At 36.0% G+C, this 21,626-nt stretch overlaps 1 protein-coding gene across 13 annotated transcripts in view; it reads left to right on the forward strand.

Annotated features, from left to right (window-relative positions):
* The window catches only part of PCDH9 (protocadherin 9), a 921,308-nt gene that overhangs the window by 416,342 nt on the left and 483,340 nt on the right, over positions 1-21,626 (forward strand). For 2 of the 13 annotated variants that reach the window (XM_073894460.1, XM_073894461.1), the window contains one exon: positions 8,734-9,165. The exons of 10 other annotated variants lie outside the window; for them this stretch is intronic. In XM_073894460.1, the coding sequence (XP_073750561.1) occupies positions 8,734-8,889 (156 nt within the window). In that variant the 3' untranslated portion in view covers positions 8,890-9,165. Of the gene's footprint in view, positions 1-5,842; positions 5,920-8,733; positions 9,166-21,626 lie in introns of those variants that run through there. One more of the 13 variants, XM_073894462.1, reaches the window with a different exon arrangement.

A 21,626-nucleotide genomic window follows, 5' to 3' on the forward strand; every position in this document is an offset into this window, starting at 1 on the left:
TCCCTGCTCGGCGGGGAGTCTGCTTCTCCCTCTGACCCTCCCCCCTCTCATGCTCTCTGTCTCTCTCATTCTCTTTCTCAAATAAATAAATAAAATCTTTAAAAAAAAATAAATAAAATCTTTAAAAAAATAAGTAAAGCATTTTTAATGACCTAAATTGAACAAATTAATTTTGACAAATAATGGAAAGAATTTTTGGATACAAAACAACTAGGGCTCTGTAAAAAAGTTGCTCAGGTATCCTTCATCTTTGGAGTCCACATAGTGCCTTCTTAGGAAGATGCTTTATAAATATTACATGTTTTATAAATTTAGGTTGACAGAGTGAACACATTAGATGAGATAACTACATAGAAGAAGGAATCAGAAAACCTGACATTTTTGATAACTGATATAATATAGTGTCAGAGAATCCATTTTGTTCACTAAAACAACTTTTTTTTTAGAGTGTTTATTTAATTTATATATATAGAGAGAGAGACAGCAAGAGAGGGAACACAAGCGGGGGAGTGGGAGAGGGAGAAGCAGGTTTCCTGGGGAGCAGGGAGCCCAATGTGGGGCTCGATCCCAGGACCCCGGGATCATGACCTGAGCTGAAGTAGTTGCTTAACCAACTGAGCCACCCAGGTGCCCCTAAAACAACTTTTTTGTGGTCTGAAACTAAAAATACCACAAATATCTTGAATCATTTTATGAGTTTTGTCTAAAATTACTTAGAATGTTTAGTATTTAATATTAGTGCACAGCTGATGAGATGAACCAAAATGTACTTTGAAAATAGGGTGAGATTTTAAGCATACCCCAAAAACTAGTCTGAGTTCCTGAAAGATCAGTACTTTATCATTTGCGATTAAAATTATATGAGATGTCTTAAGAAGATTCATTATTAAAGGAAGTCTTTGCCTAACTCATTGATATAAAGAAGCAACTTGCAAAATTATTAACTTTCATTCTATATTGTAAAATCTCTACTTTTAATTATTTAATCTAGGTTTTTTTTTTGCCTATAGATTTATGGCTTATTTATTAAAGTCTGCCTATACCTGATGAAATATTTTGTTTTTGCTTTTTTAAGACATTTGTTTATTTGAGAGAGAGAGTGTTGGGGAGAGGGGCAGAGAAAGAGAAAATCAAGCAGACACCAGGCTGAGCACGGAGCCTTACAAGGGCTTCTATCTCACAACCCTGAGATCACGATGTGAGTGAAACCAAGAGTTGGAAGCTTAACTGACTGGGCCAGCCAGGTGCCACCCCAATGAAATATTTTGAAGTTATTATCTTTATAAATTATTCTTTATACTTTTTTGCATAAAGTTGGGCATATGTGTATTTAATGTTCCTTTTTTAAATGGGGCATCACTCAATATGCTGCCTTTATTAGATACATTGTATGAAAATACTGCAATATAAAAATTACTTAAGTTTTATACTTTAATATTTATGGAAAACTAAGAACATATAAGCATATATTGAAAGTAGAGCCAGATTTTCTGTTTAGCATATAAAAATAATCTAAAATTCTTTGATATACATAATTTTTAATATTGTTAAATTTATAACCTAATGGAGAATATGAGATAAAATACATTTCTATTTCTCAATAATTTTATGTTTTTAAATATTTTACATTGCCTTATTAAATGATTAGATAATTATGTATTACAGTCTCTAAAAACTCATTAACTATTTAAAATGCATGTCGAAATTTCACAATGCAGCTCTCTGTGTAAATATTTAATACCACTCATATGGTGCGTATGTACTAGCTTACATCCATCCAGAATTTAGGGAAGTCACTTGTCTTTATTTAATACATATCTTTTTAAAGTAATAATGAAAACCAATAATAGGTTAAGGATTTAAAAAATCTAAAGTATCACAAATTCAGACTAATTTGTTGTCCAATATAGCTGTAGCACTGCATAATAAAAACTTCTATTCATAATTATGACTGAAACATATCAAGAATTGAAAGTAGGATATGCTTGATATGATGCAGGTTCTACATCTTTGAATGTTGGTCATCTACTAACCATATACATTTTAACTCTAACTAATTTAATCAGAGATGTCCATTCCTTAGCAGTTACGGATAAATTTAAAATTACTGAGCATGCTAAACACTCAAGATCTGCATGCCAAGACAAAAGTAAATACATGAAGTAAAAAATCTTATACATGTGGTTGTATGTGTAAACAGAAAAATTCTAATACTTATATGTATAATACTTATGTATACAGTATACATGTATGTTTATGTATTAAATGAAACTCATTACACTTGACCCTTGAACAACATGGGTTTGAACTGAGTGGGATTTTTTTTTAATAAATACAGTACAATACTGTAAATGTATTTTCTCTCCCTTATAATTTTCTTTCTTTTTTTTTTTTTTTTAAAGATTTTATTCATTTATTTGAGAGACAGAATGAGAGAGAAAGCACATGAGATGGGGGTAGGGTCAGAGGGAGAAGCAGACTCCCTGCTGAGCAGGGAGCCCGATGCGGGACTCGATCCAGGGACTCCAGGATCATGACCTGAGCCGAAGGCAGTCGCTTAACCAACTGAGCCACCCAGGCGCCCTCCCTTATAATTTTCTTATTAACATTTTCCTTTCTCTGGTTTATATTATTATAAGAATACAGTATATAATACATATAACATATAAAATATATGTTAATTCAACTGTTTATGTTATCAGTAAGGGTTCCAGTCAACAATAGACTATTAGTATATTTTGGGGGGAGTCAAAAGTTATACACAGATTTTCCACTGCATGGGGGGTGATTAGCATCCCTCCCCCTTCTTCCCCCCATGTTGTTGTAGTTAGTATGGTCAATTGTATGTAGTTAGGATCTGGAGGGCATTATGCCAAGTGCAATAAAAAAGAAAGAGAAAGATAAATACTGTATGGTATCACATGTGGAACCAAAAAAAAAAAAAAAAAAAAGGCCAATTTCACATAAACAGAGAATAGAATGGTGGTTACCAGGGACTGAGAAGGGGAAAAAGTGATGTAGATCAATGGGTACACATTTTCATTTATAAGAATTATAAGTTCTAAGGATCTAATGAACAGCATGGACTATAGTTAGTAATATGGTACTGTGTACTTGAAAGTTACTGAGAGTGGATCTTAAGCATTCTCACCACACACAAAAGTTACTTATGCTAACTATGTGAAGTGATGAATGTATTCATTATCTTGATCTTGGTAATCATTCAACAATATATATGTATATCACATTATCACATTGTACACTTTTAATATACACAATTATATTTGCCAATTATTCCTCAACAAAGTTAAAAAAAAAAAGAATGAAAAGCCAAGGAACTAGTGAGCTGATTCATGCTGCTTTGTACTGACAAGTTCAAAATATTGATATAGGTTGGGGCATAAAATTCAATAATAAAGAAAACAACTCTCAACATTTTCTAAAAGCAGTGTTCATATAGTCTGCAATTTTATGAGTAGTCAGTTGACATAAAATCATACAGACAAACTCAGTAAGAAATCTGTGAAAATAAATGTGCAGGATAAAAGAACTATCTCCAGGCCAAATTAACATGTTTCTTAGCTAAATCTTCTAGACATGTTGCTAATTATTTCCAGTTATGATATTAAGGCACATTGGGAATTGAATGCACCACAAAAATCCTCACATAAGGATAACAATTTCATACAGGAACAATTAACAGATGTTTTTATTTTTAAGTTGGGGATTCTGGTCACAGAGTTTGTAGAACTGCTATGAAATTAGGATGACTTAATAAAAAAGTTCCTGCATCATTTACCACTCCAAATTTATTTCCTCCAGAAAATAAATGGTCTGGCTTACTCTCTTAAGGATGCCATTTAAAATACTGCCTTTTTCTGTGAAAACTGACTAAGTACTTGGTAGAAGATATGTTGTGCCATTGCTAGTGAAGTATGACTCATGAGTTTGGCTTCCAGAAAGTCTCAGAGGGATATAAAATGGTCCGTTTAGCTTATGTTTATATAAACCCTATTACTCTGTAAGGTTCAAAAAGGAATAGCTACTATATTTCTGTGAATCAGTTTTCCTCTAGTTGCCTATTTCTTTTTGATCCTCTGAAATATCTTCATTTTTTTCCTAATCCAGAGGTCTAAGAAAGATCTGAGTAGGAAAACATGGTTGTACTTGTTTATCTAATGTAAAATACTGCTTTTGGCTGAACATAAAAATGGAGACAAACATTTCTACCTTTAACTTAAAATTGTACAATAAAGAATTCAAGGTCACTAGAGATATAAAAGGTTTAAAAATACAAATAACTTAAGACATAGAGTTCAATTTGAATTTACATTATAATCAGAACCTGGTAAGCATAGTTTATGAATAGAATACTTTTATGAGAGAAGAAATCCTTTTAATACTTAATGAGTTGAATAGAGTCTAGTAAGTTAGAATTATTGACAAAATAAAACAAACCTACTAGAAGTAGAACAGATAAGAAATTAAATATGTTAAAAATGGTTAAAGAAAGCAATTTAGGTGATATAAAATGAACTTAATTTAACATCTCATGAAATGAACAGTCTTATTTTGGAGAACTGCAAAATGGGCCAGAAGGCAGAAAGCTTTTATAGGATAAAGAATAAAGAACAGCAAAGAGGAAAATAGAAAAATCTCATTGCTGGGGCCACATAATCCACTTTGTTTGGGGTGAGAAGGAATAAGGAATGAGTATAAAGCCCATTGGCTTAGTATTTGGAGATTGGCTGCCTGGATGTATTCTGCTCTGGCCAAGCAGAGCATTTATAGGAGCTTATCTAAGTTTTGGTTTGCTGACATGTTACCCATCAGAAGTGGCTCCATCTTGGGTCTAGAAACTTATTTCAGCAGTCCCCCCTTTTGGTTATCCTCTTGATCATTTAAGAGGTTTGATTAAAAGTGCCAATCTTGGGGCGCCTGTGTGACTCAGTTAAGCGTCTGCATTTGGCTTAGGTCATGATCTCAGGGTCCTGGGATCAAGCCCACATCGGGCTCCCTGCTCTGTAGGGAGTCTGCTTCTTCCCGCCCCCCCCAAACCTGTACTCTCTCTCTTCTCTCAAATAAATAAATAAAATCTTAAAAAATATATCAATCTTAATATGACTCTTAGTTACCATTGCCTCTTCAGGTGTCAGTGTAGGATATACAAGAGACCATGTTAAGAGCGTATTCTTACACATGGTTACATTCTTTTGTTCTTCTGTCATTCCAGTCAGAGAGAGGCCATATGTCAGCTGATGCATGGCTGCCCACGTGCATTTAAAACTTTTGAGAGAACATGGTATATCAGAGAGACAGTAATAATTATTAGCAACAAAACAATGTCTATGGTTTGAAGAGTGCTCCTGAGCCAGGGTCCCCATGACCCAAACCATCCAAAATCAAATAAGTCAAGAAATGATCCCCAAAAGAGGGATACTTCTATAAACCAGTTGCCCTCTTTATGCATTTCTTATGACTGTGTCTCTACTTCCCCAGAAGTTTTTATTCAGCAAGGTTGTTTGAGAGAAACTGAGATATTGGAAATCAGGGTCAGTGTTTTGGTTATGGGCCCCCAGGAGTGCATGGGGGAGGCCCAAGTGTCTTAGATCTCTGGTCTTGAAGGTGTTGCAATTGTGAGCCCACTAACTTGGTGAACTTTTGTTTATAGGCTTGTGGTCACTTCAGAGTAGAAAGGTAAGTCCGATAGAGGATAAGTAGACTGTGAGTATCCTCAGATAAAGGAGGATAGGGAAGAGTAGTAGAAATCATGTCAGTCTGATGTTTTTTTTTTTTTTTTTTTTTTTTGTTTAAAGTACCTGTGTCTTTAATTTTTCATTAGTTTGAGATGAATCATCCAGTGAAGCCACTTTGGAATTTTCAAGCCTTTTGAAGGCTTCTGCATGCCAGTTAAAATAGGTATTTCATTCTGTTGGATTTGGGAACTCTTTCTTTCAAGCACTCCTGTTGATGTAAATGATCTTATCTAATTGGAACATCCCTCATAATGGTCATTGTAATTCTAGGCTGTCCTAGTAGATTTTGCCATTTTTGTCAGTATCTACAGCTTCCAGGACCAGAGTTGCTAGACAGAAAATAAACAGGTGTGTCAAAAAGATGGTGTGCTCCATTCTTCGAAACTTGAGGATCCCATTTCTTTAGCTAAGCTCTGGGTCTCTCAGAGCCACTTTAATACCTAAGAAGGGTGTGCTGCTGGGTTGGGGATTTTGTGATATTTTACATTGTACCTCCCTGCACAGAAATTTTCTTGAGGTTGGCAGGATGATTTAGTGTCAACCTAACCCATTTCGTAACCAATTTATCCTAGCACAGGAGTCTTAGAGTCAGGGGGTGAGCTCTCTAACAGCTTTACAGCGCTCCATCCCATGTCCACCAATTTTGCGGCTTTGGCTTCTGAGATTGCCATTAGCAATTGATCTATTATTCCTTTCAAGGGAAAATTTCTTTACAGTGCTGTACACCCTAATGTCTTTTAATAGTCCCATTTGTGCCTGCTTAGATTTTGATTTTGATGAATTTCTTGTCTTAATTTATTTTCCTGTGTCCCCTATCAGTTTATACTGTGGATTTACCTTGAGGCTTTGTGAATCCCTAAGAGCTACCACCTGTTGTGGACTCCCAGGATAGCTCTCTTGGAAACTTTCTGGAGACCCAGAACCTCTCTGGGAATTTTAATAAATTCCACAATCTTTTCAGGAGCCCAGAACCTTTCTGAGATCAATTGATCTATCTAGCTAGCTAGCTAGCTACCCCACCCAAGTCTGCACCCAAAGGAACAAAATTCAAATCCATTAGTGACATACTCACAGCCCTCATTCACTATGACAGAAACCGTGAACTCAAAGGGTTCAGGGGGCACCTGGCCTGTGAATCTCATCCTCCTGCAGGCTGTTAGTAGTAAGCTTCTGATCTCATTCCTCATCACCAAAAAACTGTTTAAAAATCATTAAAGAAAAACAGTTTAGGTGATGCAAACATCTATTTAACACTCCATGAAGTGGACAGCCTCCATTCAGAGAACCGTAAAATGCGTCAGAAGGCAGAAAACCTTTAAAGGATAAAGAATAGAGAACAAGGAAGAGAAAAATAGAAAAATATCTGATTGACTGGGGCCACATAATCCTTCTTGTTTGGGGTGAGAAGGCCGAGAATTGGATTGGCATTTGGGGATCAGCTGCTTGGAAATACTGTTGTTTCTGGTCAAGTGGAGAGTTTACAGGGACACAAAGGTTATTTAGGTGTTGGTTCGCTGATGTGGTACCTGGGTAGGAGTAGCTTCATCTTGGGCCTAGAAGTTTATTTCACCAAACATAAATCCTCTTTTTATCTTACAAGAGTATCTAATGCCGTGAATAGCACATGTAGATTATGTTTTTGGTTTATATTTGAATGACTAAATTTATTGTCCCTGAAAAGCAGATAAGCATTTTAATGTAAACGTTTACAGAATACCTTATTGGAATAAGATAAATATTAAAATTTGCTCATTATTTATAATATTCCTACTTACCCTAAAAATTACTTACTTTGAATTACTCTGAATAAAGAGTAACAGTTAAGCATTATTTTTGTTTATTTTAAAGTACCCGTAATTCTCTTTTCTGTTGAAACTTATGTTTGTCCTTTAGAATGAATAAGAATGAAGAGAAATTGCAAAACATATTTTATAAAAGATACAACAGTTACTGTCTCCAGTGTATTCATTTTTAGGGATTCCATGAAAGCCTAACCAGAGTGTTGACTTTGTAGGTTCCAATAATAAAGGAATCTACATATTTCTTGTCATAGTAAATATTAACTTGAACCAATGTGGACTACAGAATGGGTAAATAACAGAATCCAAAGTCTTTCTCTACAGTCCTTTCAAGATTGTTCATTTTAATAACGAGCCAAGCCAAAATACCCTTTAAAAGGTATTTTTCTTCTCATCAACTACTTTGGGAGAAAGCAAATGGAAAGTTTTTTGATGGAAAAAATGAATATATAAATCAGTGCTTAAGTAGGCAGCTCTGTTAAGATTTGAAAATCCAAATTTGGCAAACCAGTGGTTCAGGTAGCTTTCTCTTTTATTTGTTTAAAATATGGACTGCAGAGCCAAGCACTTTATGTTTCTTATGCTCAGTTGAAGGGAGTGATGAGCTGGAATGCATCTGTTGGTTTTGGCTGCCCTGACAAGCCCCTTCTTTGTAGGGTTCTTTGCTGTAATCATGCGTATTGACACCCATTTTAAGCTTTACTTTAAACCCTTTGGCTTTTCATTTGAAATAAATTATCACAACTTTTTGAAAGAGAACACGGATTCTTTTTCCCACTGCTTGTTTCTGGCTTTGTCAGCCTTTGTAACATGGAAGGAGAGAGTACTATGAGTTATTAATTAGTCTATTGATTTGATATATTCCCAGTGAATTTTTTTTTTCATTTTCTTTTCTGCCGATACTGTGCCACAGCATAAGAGTTTAGACATAGGCATTTTCTGTGCTTTTCGGTATAAATGAATTTTTATTTGAAAAATTATATACTGATTGAAATTGGAGTTCAACTACATCCTCCTCTTCTGAGAAACATTATCAAATATTTTTTAAAATTATAACAGTAAGCAACAACAGAACTTAAACACCAATTAAGGGCAGCAATATAACTATAAAAGACAATTTAAGACTTGCTTTTTTGGGACACATTTTAATTAAAATGTATGTTTTGTCATTTGTTCAGCAAGTGAATCTGCTCATGGCTAGGAGAAAAGGACAACATCATACACCTGAATTTATGAAGACTGCTCCTTACCACAGCAATATTCTGAAGCCAGTCAAGATTTCAAATCTTGATAAAAGATATATATTCTCAAAATGTTATCAAAGAAGAAACTAGATGAGACTCTATCCTTTAAGAGGGAAAGCTCTTGTATATTTTATATTCAGCAGCAGTGATTTATTTGGATGTATTTATTTTGGTCCCTAGTGAAGTAGTTCTCTAGAGTGTTAAAAAATTTCTTGGGATCAATTATTTATCTCTGTAAAATGGCAGAACTAATTAAATGCATAATTTCATTGGTATGAAATTTCTTAAGTGCTTTAATCGAACATATCAATAGTAGTACAATATTATAATGACATTCTGTTAAAATGAGAACTAAACTAAAAATGCTAAGATGTTTAACATTAAACATATAGCTTCTATTCATTAGGTAGTTTTTAAAAACACAATGTGAATTTTTGCAAATGGTCCAGTAATTGTTCAGTATAGTCAACAATATGTACCAATCACATAGATGTGAAAGAGATACATAGATGCGTATTTGTGTGTGAGAGAGAAACACATTTTATACAAATTAAAATTCCTAAAAAAAATGGTATCCTGTATGGTATTAGTCTTCTGCAGACTCCCTTTCCTAGCTCAAATTTAGAAAGAGGGAACTGGTATATGCAACATTCATCATTAAAAGAATTAATAAACCTGTACAACTTTGTGATAGCAAAACATTAATAATGCAAATGGTTATTATTATCCAGTCAGTTGTGTTCATACTCTAACCATACAATATCACCAACACACCAAGATTCACAAAACTATGGCTTGTTTTACAAAAAAATGTTGTTTCTTTAATAACCCATTGAGATTGAAAATATTTATGAAAGTACACCTAACTTTTTGAAATTCCTGCAGAGAAATTTCTCCTCCTACTCTCTCCAGGCTGTCCACAAACCTGGAAAGGAGTATTAATGCTAACTTAGGTAAGGTCAAGGAAATGCAGTTTAAAAATATTGTGATTATGAGTGTGTGTGTGTGTTTGTGTGCACGTGCGTGTGTGTGTTGGGGGGATTGATTGTGCACCTGCACCCTGCGCTTGGGTTCTAACTCCAGCTATATGGACACTTGATCACAATCCTACTGATCTAGAACTGGTTTGGTTTTAGTTTGTTGGTTTCTTAGACACATTTACCATCTTATCTAGGGCCAGACCAAATTGTCCTGGAAAGAGTGTGCAGTTGGTCCTCAGGTGTACATGCTGCATTCTACATGCCTAACATTTATGGAAAATTTGAGGTAGTTACTTTATTTCTTTAAATCTTAGTTTTCCAGTTTGTGAGAAGGAAATTATGACCTCCAACTTTTCGATTTGTTCCAGGAAGCATATAGGATATATGTAAAGCACCTGCCATAATAAATAGCAGTACTCAATAAACTTTTCCCCAAACTTTGAAATATCATGGAAAATTATTGCATTTATATTAGAACCATGTTATGTAATGAGGAAGACCAGCCCAATATAATATTTACTTTTAATTTAAAAGTTAAATTAATAGAACTAGTGCATTTGAAGCTGACTATTTCATTGGGAGCCCAATAATGGATGTTTGGATTTTTGTACGCAGACAGATAAATATATTTTTTTTTTCTGTGTATCAAACCAGGTTCACTCCAAGCATTGGTGACTAACAGGCTTGCATTATTATCTAATTTGATAAGTATTTATTTCTGTGTGAATGTAACACTTTAATAGCATAAACATTCAATAAATTGCATTTATATGAATATCTAAACAGACTTTGGGATTAGTGAGAAATTGTGCATCTTGTCTCATAGCCATCATTGATTAATAACAGTTTAATAAAAATATTCTAGGGGCGCCTGGGTGGCTCAGTCGTTTAGCGTCTGCCTTCGGCTCAGGTCATGATCCAAGGGTCCTGGGATTGAGCCCCACATCAGGCTTTCTGCTCCGCGGGAAAGCCTGCTTCTCCTTCTCCCACTCCCCTGCTTGTGTTCCCTCTCTCACTGTCAAATAAATAAATAAAATCTTTTAAAAAAATATTCTAGAGAAAGTTGTAGGTGAAAAAGAAGAAATGATTAAGCTACAAAGAAGTTACACTAGTTAAGTCTTAAATTTCCATGGTGATTATTTACAATTAGCCTGTGGTGTTATTAAATACATTCTGAACAAGCCTGTTTAGTTGGAGGGCACTAGTTTCTTAATTTTTTAAAATATTTGTTTATTTATTTGTGGGGGGAAGAGGCGGGAAGGGGCAGAGGGAGAGGAGGAGGGAGAGTCTTAAGCGGGGCTCCATCTCACAACCCTGAGATCATGACCTGAGCCAAAACCAAGTATCGGTTGCTCAACAGACTCCTCCACCCAGGCGTCCCTACTTTCTTAATGTTACAACATCTTTTATCTTCATAACTAAAAGGAATCCTAAATTCTTCCATTAAATGCTATATATATTTTTAAGATTTTATTTATTTATTTTACAGAGGGAGAGACAGAGAGAGAGCATAAGCAGGGGGAGCAGAAGAGGGAGAGGGAGAAGCAGGCTATATGTTGACTTTTAAAAGGTGATAGGCCTGAGGGAGGAAGGAAAGATGGTAGAGGAGTAGGGGACCCTATTCCAACTGGTCCCCAGAATTGAGCTGGATATCTACCAGACCACTCTGAGCACCCACGAAACCAGCCTGAGATGTAAGAAGATCTGAATCTCTATAAACAGAATATCGCAGGCGGTTGATTTCAAGGTATGAAGCGGGGAGCCGTGATTCTGCGGGAGGATATTGGAGGATAAACAGCAGTGGGAGGGTGCCTGGCCGTCGGGATCCTACACCGCCGGTGAGCGACAGCCTTGCGCACTGGGGACCGAGCACAGACTCTCAACTGGTAGCGGGGGGCGGGGGGGGTGGGGAGAAGGACTTTAGGACAGCCCCTGGGGTGGAAACCTGGAGCGGCGGGGTCACGCGTGTGAACTGGGGGCATCTGGCGGTTTTAGAAGCACAAAGGGCAGAGACGTGCTCCGACCTGGAGGCAGGATTGGGGCACTGCGGAGGGGCACACAACCCAGGCCGCTGCAGTTTATGGCAGCATGGACAGAAACAGCGACGGTGTGACCTGAGAGCTCACTGAAGAACAGACTGCGGTCTCTCTGCTCTGAGGCAGAGGGTTGGAAACGGTCTCTTCTGCTCTGACTCATGGAAGAAATGCAGAAGGCTGCCAGGGAAAGCCGCTAGGGAACAAAATCCCCCAAAACTGATCCCCGCTGAGCCCATCCCCCGTCACAGGGGGGCAGGGCAACTCCTCCCAAACAGGGTTGTCTGAGTAACAGCGTGGCAGGCCCCTCCCCCAGAAGACAGGCTGGGAAAACAAGAGACCAGCAACCCTAAGGTCCCAAGAAAACAGGTGCATTTTGCTTGGGTTCTGGTCAATAATTGGACTCTATACATTCCCTCAAACACCCATCAACAGAATGACTAGAAGGAGGAGCCCCCAAAATAGAAAAGACTCAGAGATCATGACTTATGCTGCAGATTTACAAATGGATGCAGATATAACCAAGATGTCGGAGATGGAATTCAGGCCAGCAATTGTGAAGACAATGGCTAGAATGGAGAAATCCAATTAATGACAGCATAGAGTCTCTAAGGGCAGAAATGAAAGCTGAATTGGCAGAACTTAAAAATGCTATCAATGAGATCCAATTCAATCTAGATAATCTAACAGCTAGGGTAACTGAGGCAGAAGAACGAATATAAGCGACCTGGAAGACAATATGATAAAAAGGGGAAAGAGGAGGTCAGGGAAAAACAACTCAGAATCCATGAAAATAGAATCAGAGAAATAAGTGATACCATGAACATTCCAATGTCAGGATAATTGGAATCCCAGAGGGAGTGGAGAGAGAGAGGACTAGAAGATGTATTTGAGCAAATCGTAGCTGAGAACTTCCCTAATCTGGGGAATGAAACAAACATTGGCGTCCTAGAGGCAGAGAGGACCCCTCCCAAGATCAAGGAAAACAGGTCAACACTCCGACATGTAATAGTAAAACCTGCAAATCTTAGAACCAAGGAAACCATCTTAAGGACAGTTAGTGGGAAGAGATTCCTTACGTACAGAGGGAGGAACATCAGAATAACATCAGACCTATCCACAGAGACCTGGCAAGCCAGAAAGGCCTGGCAAGACATATTCAGGGTACTAAATGAAAAGAACATGCAGCCAAGAATACTTTATCTGGCAAGGCTTTCATTTAGAATGGATGGGGAGATGCAGAGCTTCCACAGCCGGCAGAAACTGAAAGAATATGTGACCACTAAGCCGGCCCTGCAAGAAATATTAAGGGGGATTCTATAAAAGGAGAAAGACCCCAAGAGTGATATACAACAGACATTTACAGGGACAATCTATAAAAACAAGGTCTTCACAGGCAACATGATGACAATTAGTTCATATCTTTCAGTAATCACTCTCAATGTGAATGGCCTAAATGCTCCCATAAAATGGCACAGGGTTGCAGATTGGATAAAAAGATAGGACCCATCCATATGCTGCCTACAAGAGGCTCATTTTGAAACTTAAGATACATCCAGACTGAAAGTGAAGGGATGGAGATCCATCTTCCATGCCAGCGGACCTCAAAAGAAAGCTGGGGTAGCCATTCTTATATCAGACAAATTAGATTTTAAACTAAAGTCTGTAATTATAGACACAGAAGGACACTATATTGTTCTTAAAGGGTCTATCCAACAAGAAGATCTAACAATTGTAAATATCTATGCCCCCATCATGGGAGTAGCCATCTACATAAGCCAACTGTTAACCAAAATAAAGAGTCGTATTGGTAACAATACATTAATTGTGGGAGACCTCAGTACTCCACTATCAGCAATGGACAGATCATCTAAGCAGAAAATCAATAAGGAAACAAGAGCTCTGAATGATACATTGGACCAGATGGACCTCATAGATATTTACAGAACATTCCACCCTAAAACAACAGAATACTCATTCTTCTCAAGGGCACATGGAACTTTCTCCAGAATAGACCACATACTGGGTCACAAATCCAGTCTCAACCGATACCAAAAGATTGAGATTATCCCTGCATATTCTCAGACCACAATGCTTTAAAACTGGAACTCAATCACAAGAAAAAATTTGGCAGAAATTCAAACACTTGGAAGCTAAAGACCACTCTGCTCAAGAATGTTTGGGTCAACCAGGAAATCAAAAAAGAACTTAAAAAAATCATGGAAATCAATGAGAATGAAAACACATTGGTCCAAAACCTATGGGATACTGCAAAGGCAGTCCTAAGGGGGAAATACATAGCCATCCAAGCCTCACTCAAAAAAATAGAAAAATCCCGAATTCATCAACTAACTCTACACCTTAAAGAACTAGAGAAAAAGCAACAAACGATGCCTAAGCCATGCATTAGAAGAGAAATAATTAAAATTAAAGCAGAGATCAATGAATTAGAAACCAGAAACACAGTAGATCAGATCCACGAAACTGGAAGTTGGTTCTTTGAAAGAATTAATAAGATCGATAAACCACTGGCCAGACTTATCCAAAAGAAAAGATAAAGGACCCAAATTAATAAAACTATGAATGAAAGGGGAGAGATCACGACTAACACCAAGGAAATAGAAACAATTATTAGAAATTATTATCAACAACTATATGCCAATAAACTGAGCCATCTGGAGGAAATGGAAGCCTTCCTGGAAACCTATAAACTGCCAAGACTGAAACAGGAAGAAATTGATAACCTGAATAGGCCAATAACCAGTAACGAGATTGAAGCCGTGATCAAAAACCTCCCAAAAAACAAGAGTCCAGGGCCTGATGGATTCCTGGGGAATTCTACCAAACATTCAAAGAAGAAATCATACCTATTCTACTGAAGCTGTTTCAAGAAATAGAAACAGAATGAAAACTTCCAAACTTATTCTATGAGGCCAGCATTACCTTAATTCCCAAACCAGGCAAAGACCCCATCAAAAAGCAGAATTTCAGACCAATATCCCTAAGGAATATGGATTCCAAAATCCTTAACAAAATTCTAGTTAATAGGATCCAACAATACATGAAAGGGATCATCCACCACGACCAAGTGGGATTTATCCCTGGATGCAAGGGTGGTTCAACATTCACAAATCAATCAGTGTGATAGAACACATTAATAGGAGGGAGAAGAACCATACGGTCCTCTCAATTGATGCAGAAAAAGCATTTGACAAAATACAACATCCTTTCCTGATTAAAAATCTTCAGAGTATAGGGATAGAGGGAACATTCCTCAAGTTCATAAAATCCATCTATGAAAAACCCACAGTGAATATCATCCTCAATGGGGAAAAGCTGAGAGCCTTTCCCTTAAGATCAGGAACACGTCAAGGATGCCCACTCTCGCCACTATTGTTCAACATAGTACTAGAAGTCCTAGCAACAGCAATCAGACAACAAAAAGAAATCAAAGGTATTCAAATTGGCAAAGAAGTCAAACTGTCTCTTTTTGCAGACGACATGATACTTTATGTGGAAAACCCAAAAGACTCCACCCCCAAATTACTAGAACTCATACAGCAATTCAGTAATGTGGCAGGATGCAAAATCAATGCACAGAAATCACTTGCTTTCTTATACACTAACAATGCAACTGTAGAATGAGAAATTAGAGAAACAATTCCATTTACAATAGCACCAAAAACCGTAAGATACCTCGGAATAAGCCTAACCAAAGAGGTAAAGGATCTATACTCTAGGAACTACAAAACGCTCATGAAAGAAATTGAAGAAGACACAAAAAGATGGAAAAATATTCCATTCTCATGGATCAGAAGAATAAACATTGTTAAAATGTCTATGCTACCCAGAGCAATCTATACCTTCAATGCTATCCTGATCAAAATTCCAATGACATTTTTCAAAGTGCTGGAAAAAACAATCCTAAAATTTGTATGGAATCAGAAAAGACCCCAAATTGCCGAGGAAATGTTGAAAAAGAAAAACAAAACTGGGGGCATCACGTTGCCCGATTTCAAGCTATATTACAAAGCTGTGATCACCCAAGACAGCATGGTACTGGCACAAAAACAGACGTATAGACCAATGGAACAGAATAGAGAAGCCAGATATGGACCCTCAACTCTATGGTCAAATAATCTTTGACAAAGCAGGGAAAAACATGCAATGGAAAAAGGACAGTCTCTTCAATAAATTGTGCTGGGAAAATTGGACAGCCACATGCGGAAGAATGAAACTCGACCATTTTCTAACGCCATTCACAAAGATAAGCTCAAAGTGGATGAAAGACCTCAATGTGAGACAGGAATCCATCAAAATCCTAGAGGAGAACATAGGCAATAACCTCTTTGACATCGCCCACAACAACTTCTTTCAAGATACATCTCCAAAAGCTAGTGAAACAAAAGCAAAAATGAACTTTTGGGACTTCATCAATATAAAAAGCTTCTGCATAGCAAAGGAAATGTCAATAAAACAAAGAGGCAACCCACAGAATGGGAGAAGATATTTGCAAATGACACTACAGATAAAGGGCTAGTATCCAAGATCTATAAAGAACTTCTCAAACTCAACACCCAAAAAACAAATAATCAAGTCAAAAAGTGGGCAGAAGATATGAAAAAACACTTCTCTGAAGAAGACATACAAATGGCTAATAGACACATGAAAAAATGTTCATCATCATTAGCCATCAGGGAAATTCAAATCAAAACCACATTGAGATACCACCTTACACCAGTCAGAATGGCAAAAATGGACAGGGAAAGAAACAACAAATGTTGGAGAGGTTGTGGAGAAAGGGGAACCCTCTTACACTGTTGGTGGGAATGCAAGTTGGTACAGCCACTTTGGAAAACAGTGTGGAGGTGCCTCAAAAATTAAAAAAATAGAGCTACCCTATGACCCAGCAATTGCACTACTGGGTATTTACCCCAAAGACACATATGTAGTGAAAAGAAGGGCCATATGCACCTCGATGTTCATAGCAGCAATGTCCGCAAGAGCCAAACTGTGGAAAGAGCCGAGATGCCCTTCAACAGACAAATGGATAAAGAAGATGTGCTCCATATATACAATGGAATATTACTCAGCCATCAGAAAGGATGAATACCCAACTTTTACAACAACATGAATGAGACTGGAGGAGATGATGCTAAGTGAAATAAGTCAAGCAGAGAAACTCAATTATCATCTGGTTTCACTTATTTGGGGAGCATAAGGGATAGCATGGAAGACATTAGGAGAAGGAAGGGAAAAATGAGGGGGGTAGAATTGGAGGGAGAGATGAACCATGAGAGACTATGGACTCTGAGAAAGAAACAGGGTTTTAGAGGGGAGGGGGGATTGGTTAGCCCGGTGATGAGTATTAGGGAGGGCACGTACTGCATGGAGCACTGGGTGTTATATGAAAACAATGGATCGTGGATCACCACATCAAAAACTAATGATGTAATGTATGGTGACTAACATAACATAATAAAACTTACAAAAAATAAATAAAAAATAAAAGGTGATGGACCTGTTGTCCATTTTTCCCTTTGACCACTGGGTAAAGTAAGCATTTGTGTCTGTTTTATTTCAGTAGTAAATTTATACATCAATGCGACTATGTTTCACTAATTAGTGCTAAACTGCTGATAACTTGTTTGTAACTGGCTCCAGTCCTTTCTGCTGGTATTTTAAAAAGCCTGGGTTTTGGTAGTAACAGTCACTGTTTTTCAGCTTTGACTCTTTTTTTTTTTTTTTTTTAGATCATTTCTTTAAAGAGACTAGGCTATTTTTGAACCTGAATTTCACTATATTGTATATAATAAAGCATTTGTCCTTATTCTCTATTTAAGAACAATTGAAGGATAATTTGTCAGGTGGGATAGCATGGTTTACAAAAAAAAATCTGCTATACTTAATAAAGAACAGAAATTAGGCAAATTATACCCATTACTATCTGAAAAACCACCATGAAATCAATACAATTTCCAAAGGTATCTTTGTTTTTGTCTTTAAGGTTTTTATTTATATATGTTAGGTAAATAATACTCATCTTTATTTTGGTATGTTTCTTTCTTTCTTCCTTTCTTTCTGTATTTTCTTCCATCCTTCCTCCCTTCTTTCCTTCCTTTTCCATTCATTTACACATTTCGGCAAATATTTAATGAGCATCAACTACGTACCAGGAGTTATTTATCAATAATCTTTGTTTTTCTTATATATTCTGCTTAAAGAATAGAATAAATCTACTTTAATGCATGCCTTCTTTGCTTACGATCAAGTTAGATACTGTTTTTATTGCTTTAGGAATTGCTTTAGGAATTCTGAGAGTCAATGCCTTGAGGCGGTCATCTCTATTCTGTTAATTCCACGTGCATCAGCCCATGGTAGCGATCTTCTCATTTTTTGACAAGTGAGAAGAGTTGGTGCTTATGAAAAATCAATTTCCACAACCATCACTGACTCCATTCATCATGCTTCTGCCAGAAAAGGTGAAAGTGAACAGTTCCATGTGAACAATTTGCATTTATGCTTGTGAGGAATTATACTGATTGTCTATCGATTGCTTATCCTCATTTAGGCTGCTCCAGAGTGACTAGCAAGCATGAACACATATAACCACAGGATTGGGATAATATTAGGACAAACTGGGGCTGTGATGGTTGCCATTGGAACTATAAATAGCATGAGTGATGTTACCACTTGACCTTTATAGAAACCAATGTTTAAGCCAAAGAAAAATAACAGAACTGATACACCTGTTCTTAATTGTTTCCTCAAATATTATTTTTAATCCTGTAACAACTAAACTGTGGTCACCTAGTCATAAGATTAATGCTTTTTTATGTGTTACTGCTTATGGAAATAACATTCCACAGTTAGATGTCGTGCTCTGCACTATTCTATTTTATGGCGCTCAGATGCTCTTTTTCTTCCACATACTACTTTAAATCCCCCCAGGCTCCATCAGTGCCTTAGGCTGTGAAATCGGAATAGAAAATGAGTTGCTCCTAGACAAATCAGATGCATTTTATATGCAAATAATTTCCTTCTCAGTATCATCAAAGTACAATAATTTGGTATTTGACTTAGTGATTTTTCAGTGTCTAATATGTCTTTTAAATATTAGAGTTCTCCTGACCCAAAAGGATTTGATTGGAATGGTAGCTAAACTTTCTAAGTTTTTCTTTTCCTCTGTTCTGCTTTTCCTTAGGTGTCTAGTTTAGAATTACCTAATTCTTAAAAGATTTTTTATATAATGATATTAGGGATTTTATATTTTATCAGCTTATATATTTTACACCTCCTCCCTTCAAACTTTTTAAAAAATCTTTATAGGTATTATTGAGTATCCTGAAAGTTCTACCCATAAGACAATATTGAAAGATGAGGCTCAATCCAGAAGCAATTTTATGAAAACTTTATGTGTCTTGATTTTCTACATATAGGCTTGTGAGGATATTTTTGGGCTGCAAACTTTATAACCAAGTTAAAGAAATAGTGAGAGAGAGAAAAAGAGGGAGGGAATGGGTCTGAAAAATATTGGAATTGATTGCCAGTGAGCAAAAATATTTCAAGTATGAGCTATTAATTTGATGAATTATTTTAAGCATAGGAAAAATAGCATTAATATGGAAGCTGAGCATGAGCATTCCTTAAAATATCTTTATTAGTTATTCCCCTCATGATTACAAAGTCTTTGACAATCACACACCTGGTAGAGTAGAAGATGCTTAATGCAGGACCATAGGGGCCTCATTAGCAAATTCTTCAATTCAACTGTTTTGCCCCCTTTATCAATTAGAATTTCTTTGTAAAATAGCAAGAATACCTCTTTCCCTGGTGGACAAAAGACCCATGAGGCTCTAAACTAATAAATGAAATCACCATTCACAGTATCTAGACAGTCACTGTTTTAATAAGTTTTTGTTTCTTTACTGAACTAAAATACAATTTTATTTGTAAACAAATTTGAGGCAAAATTTGTAATAGAATGACTTCTTTTTGACACAAGAATGCCTGTGCTAAAATAACATTCAGTGGCGTTGCAATCAAGTCTCAAAAAGTGCGATTAGAAGTTCCGTTTCATTATCAGTGTTAGTTAAGATGATCACCGATGATAAGTATGACAAAATAAAAAGTGTATTTATATTAGCTAACATGGAGTTATATATAGGTTGTTCACTCATCTATAAAAGAAGATAGCAATACATATCTTGTGGTTTTATTGGCAATACCATAGAAAAACTCTCAACCAGCTTCCATAATGATGTTTATTTTTCCTAAGCTTGAAATTTTTTCACCAGAATAATATCTGCTACTTGAAAATGTTTTGCTCTCTGGCACTTAGCTACGAGATTCTTCAAATTTCTTTTGGTGTCTTTTAGATACAAGATTTAGAGGTTAATACAGCTCTCTTACTAGAAACAAAGTGTATTAGTTTAGAGGTTTAATTTAAGCTTGTGTCATAATGTACGTAAGTGCTCACTCTGGTTTATATGAAGTGGCATAAACAGCAACAGCTACTACTAATTGATCAACAACCTGCCCCAGTACCTTACATTCATTGTATTCCCAGTAACATTGAAAACTATATAATTTTACCTACTTTTCAATGGATGAGGAATTTGGGACTCTGAGAAGTTAAATAATTTATCCACTGTCATATAACTAATAAATGACAAGACTAAACTTAAATTTGAGTGGATTTGTTGGGCTGTAAACTTCTAAATTTTCCATACTGATTAGTTTTGATTTATAAGTGATTAAAAATATGATGTAGCAGAAAGTCACTTAAAGAAAAGAAATCTATACTAATCCTTGGCTTCTAAAAGGGAATTTTAAGTCTATTTATTTTTTGGACTTTCAAACCCACGCTCAAAACCTTTTTGTAAATGTAACAAAATCCTCAATGATTTGTGTCTGCATGGTTTTATGATAGTAAAAACAGTAATAAAACATATTTGCATATCATACTCTCCTTTTTGGCTAGCGTTTTCCACACATATTCTTCTTCATGCCTAATTTTCTTTCCCTTGGTATTTCATGCCTCTTTCTTACTGTTCTATCTTGTGTATTCTTCAATAATAGATTTATTTTTATTTATGATAATTATTATTTTAATAACATTGCTTTCCCTAGTCACAACAGTCAAGGCCAAAATGTGGAATATTCTTATAAAATTTATGAAAGCTCTGATCATATTGACTTTATTGAATATATTTTCAGTGGTGTTCGGTAAATATTCATTAAACATCTGTTTTTTTTTTTTTTTTTTTTGCCAAGGACTATGGTAGATAACTAGAATTATAAAAGCTAATAAGACATGATCCCTACTTTCATGAGCCTGTCAATACTGCAAGACATAAGTATAAACAAAGAAATACACTGAAATTAGAAGGAAGTGAACTGGAAGTATATACAGATTGGTGCTAAATTGTAATCATGAACCTTTGCAGGAAACACACAAAAAAGTGTCATTTCAATAACAGTACTGACCCTTAGAGACAGAGAGACTTGTTACCATATTTAGTGACTTTATAGAATTTACTGATTTCTTTTTTCTACTTTGGCTGCACATTTGGTAATAATTTAAACATTCTTGTTTATTGCAGAACAATTACCAAAAAAAAAACTAGATTCCAGAAAGATCTTGTGACCTTTATCATTTTCTTTTCTGTTATAGTGAAGCTAGACAAAATTTTCTATAAATCTTAAGATGTGTTCAGTATATTTTCTACTTTAGTACCCAGATTCCAGATGCTCTCCCTTTTTTCTCTTTTTCTTTCTTTCTTTCTTTCTTTCTTTCTTTCTTTCTTTCTTT

The sequence above is a fragment of the Callorhinus ursinus genome, unplaced genomic scaffold (genome assembly GCF_003265705.2).
Source record: "Callorhinus ursinus isolate GAN/ISIS: 27379988/994484 unplaced genomic scaffold, GSC_fseal_2.0 scaffold7, whole genome shotgun sequence".
Classification (NCBI taxonomy): domain Eukaryota; kingdom Metazoa; phylum Chordata; class Mammalia; order Carnivora; family Otariidae; genus Callorhinus; species Callorhinus ursinus.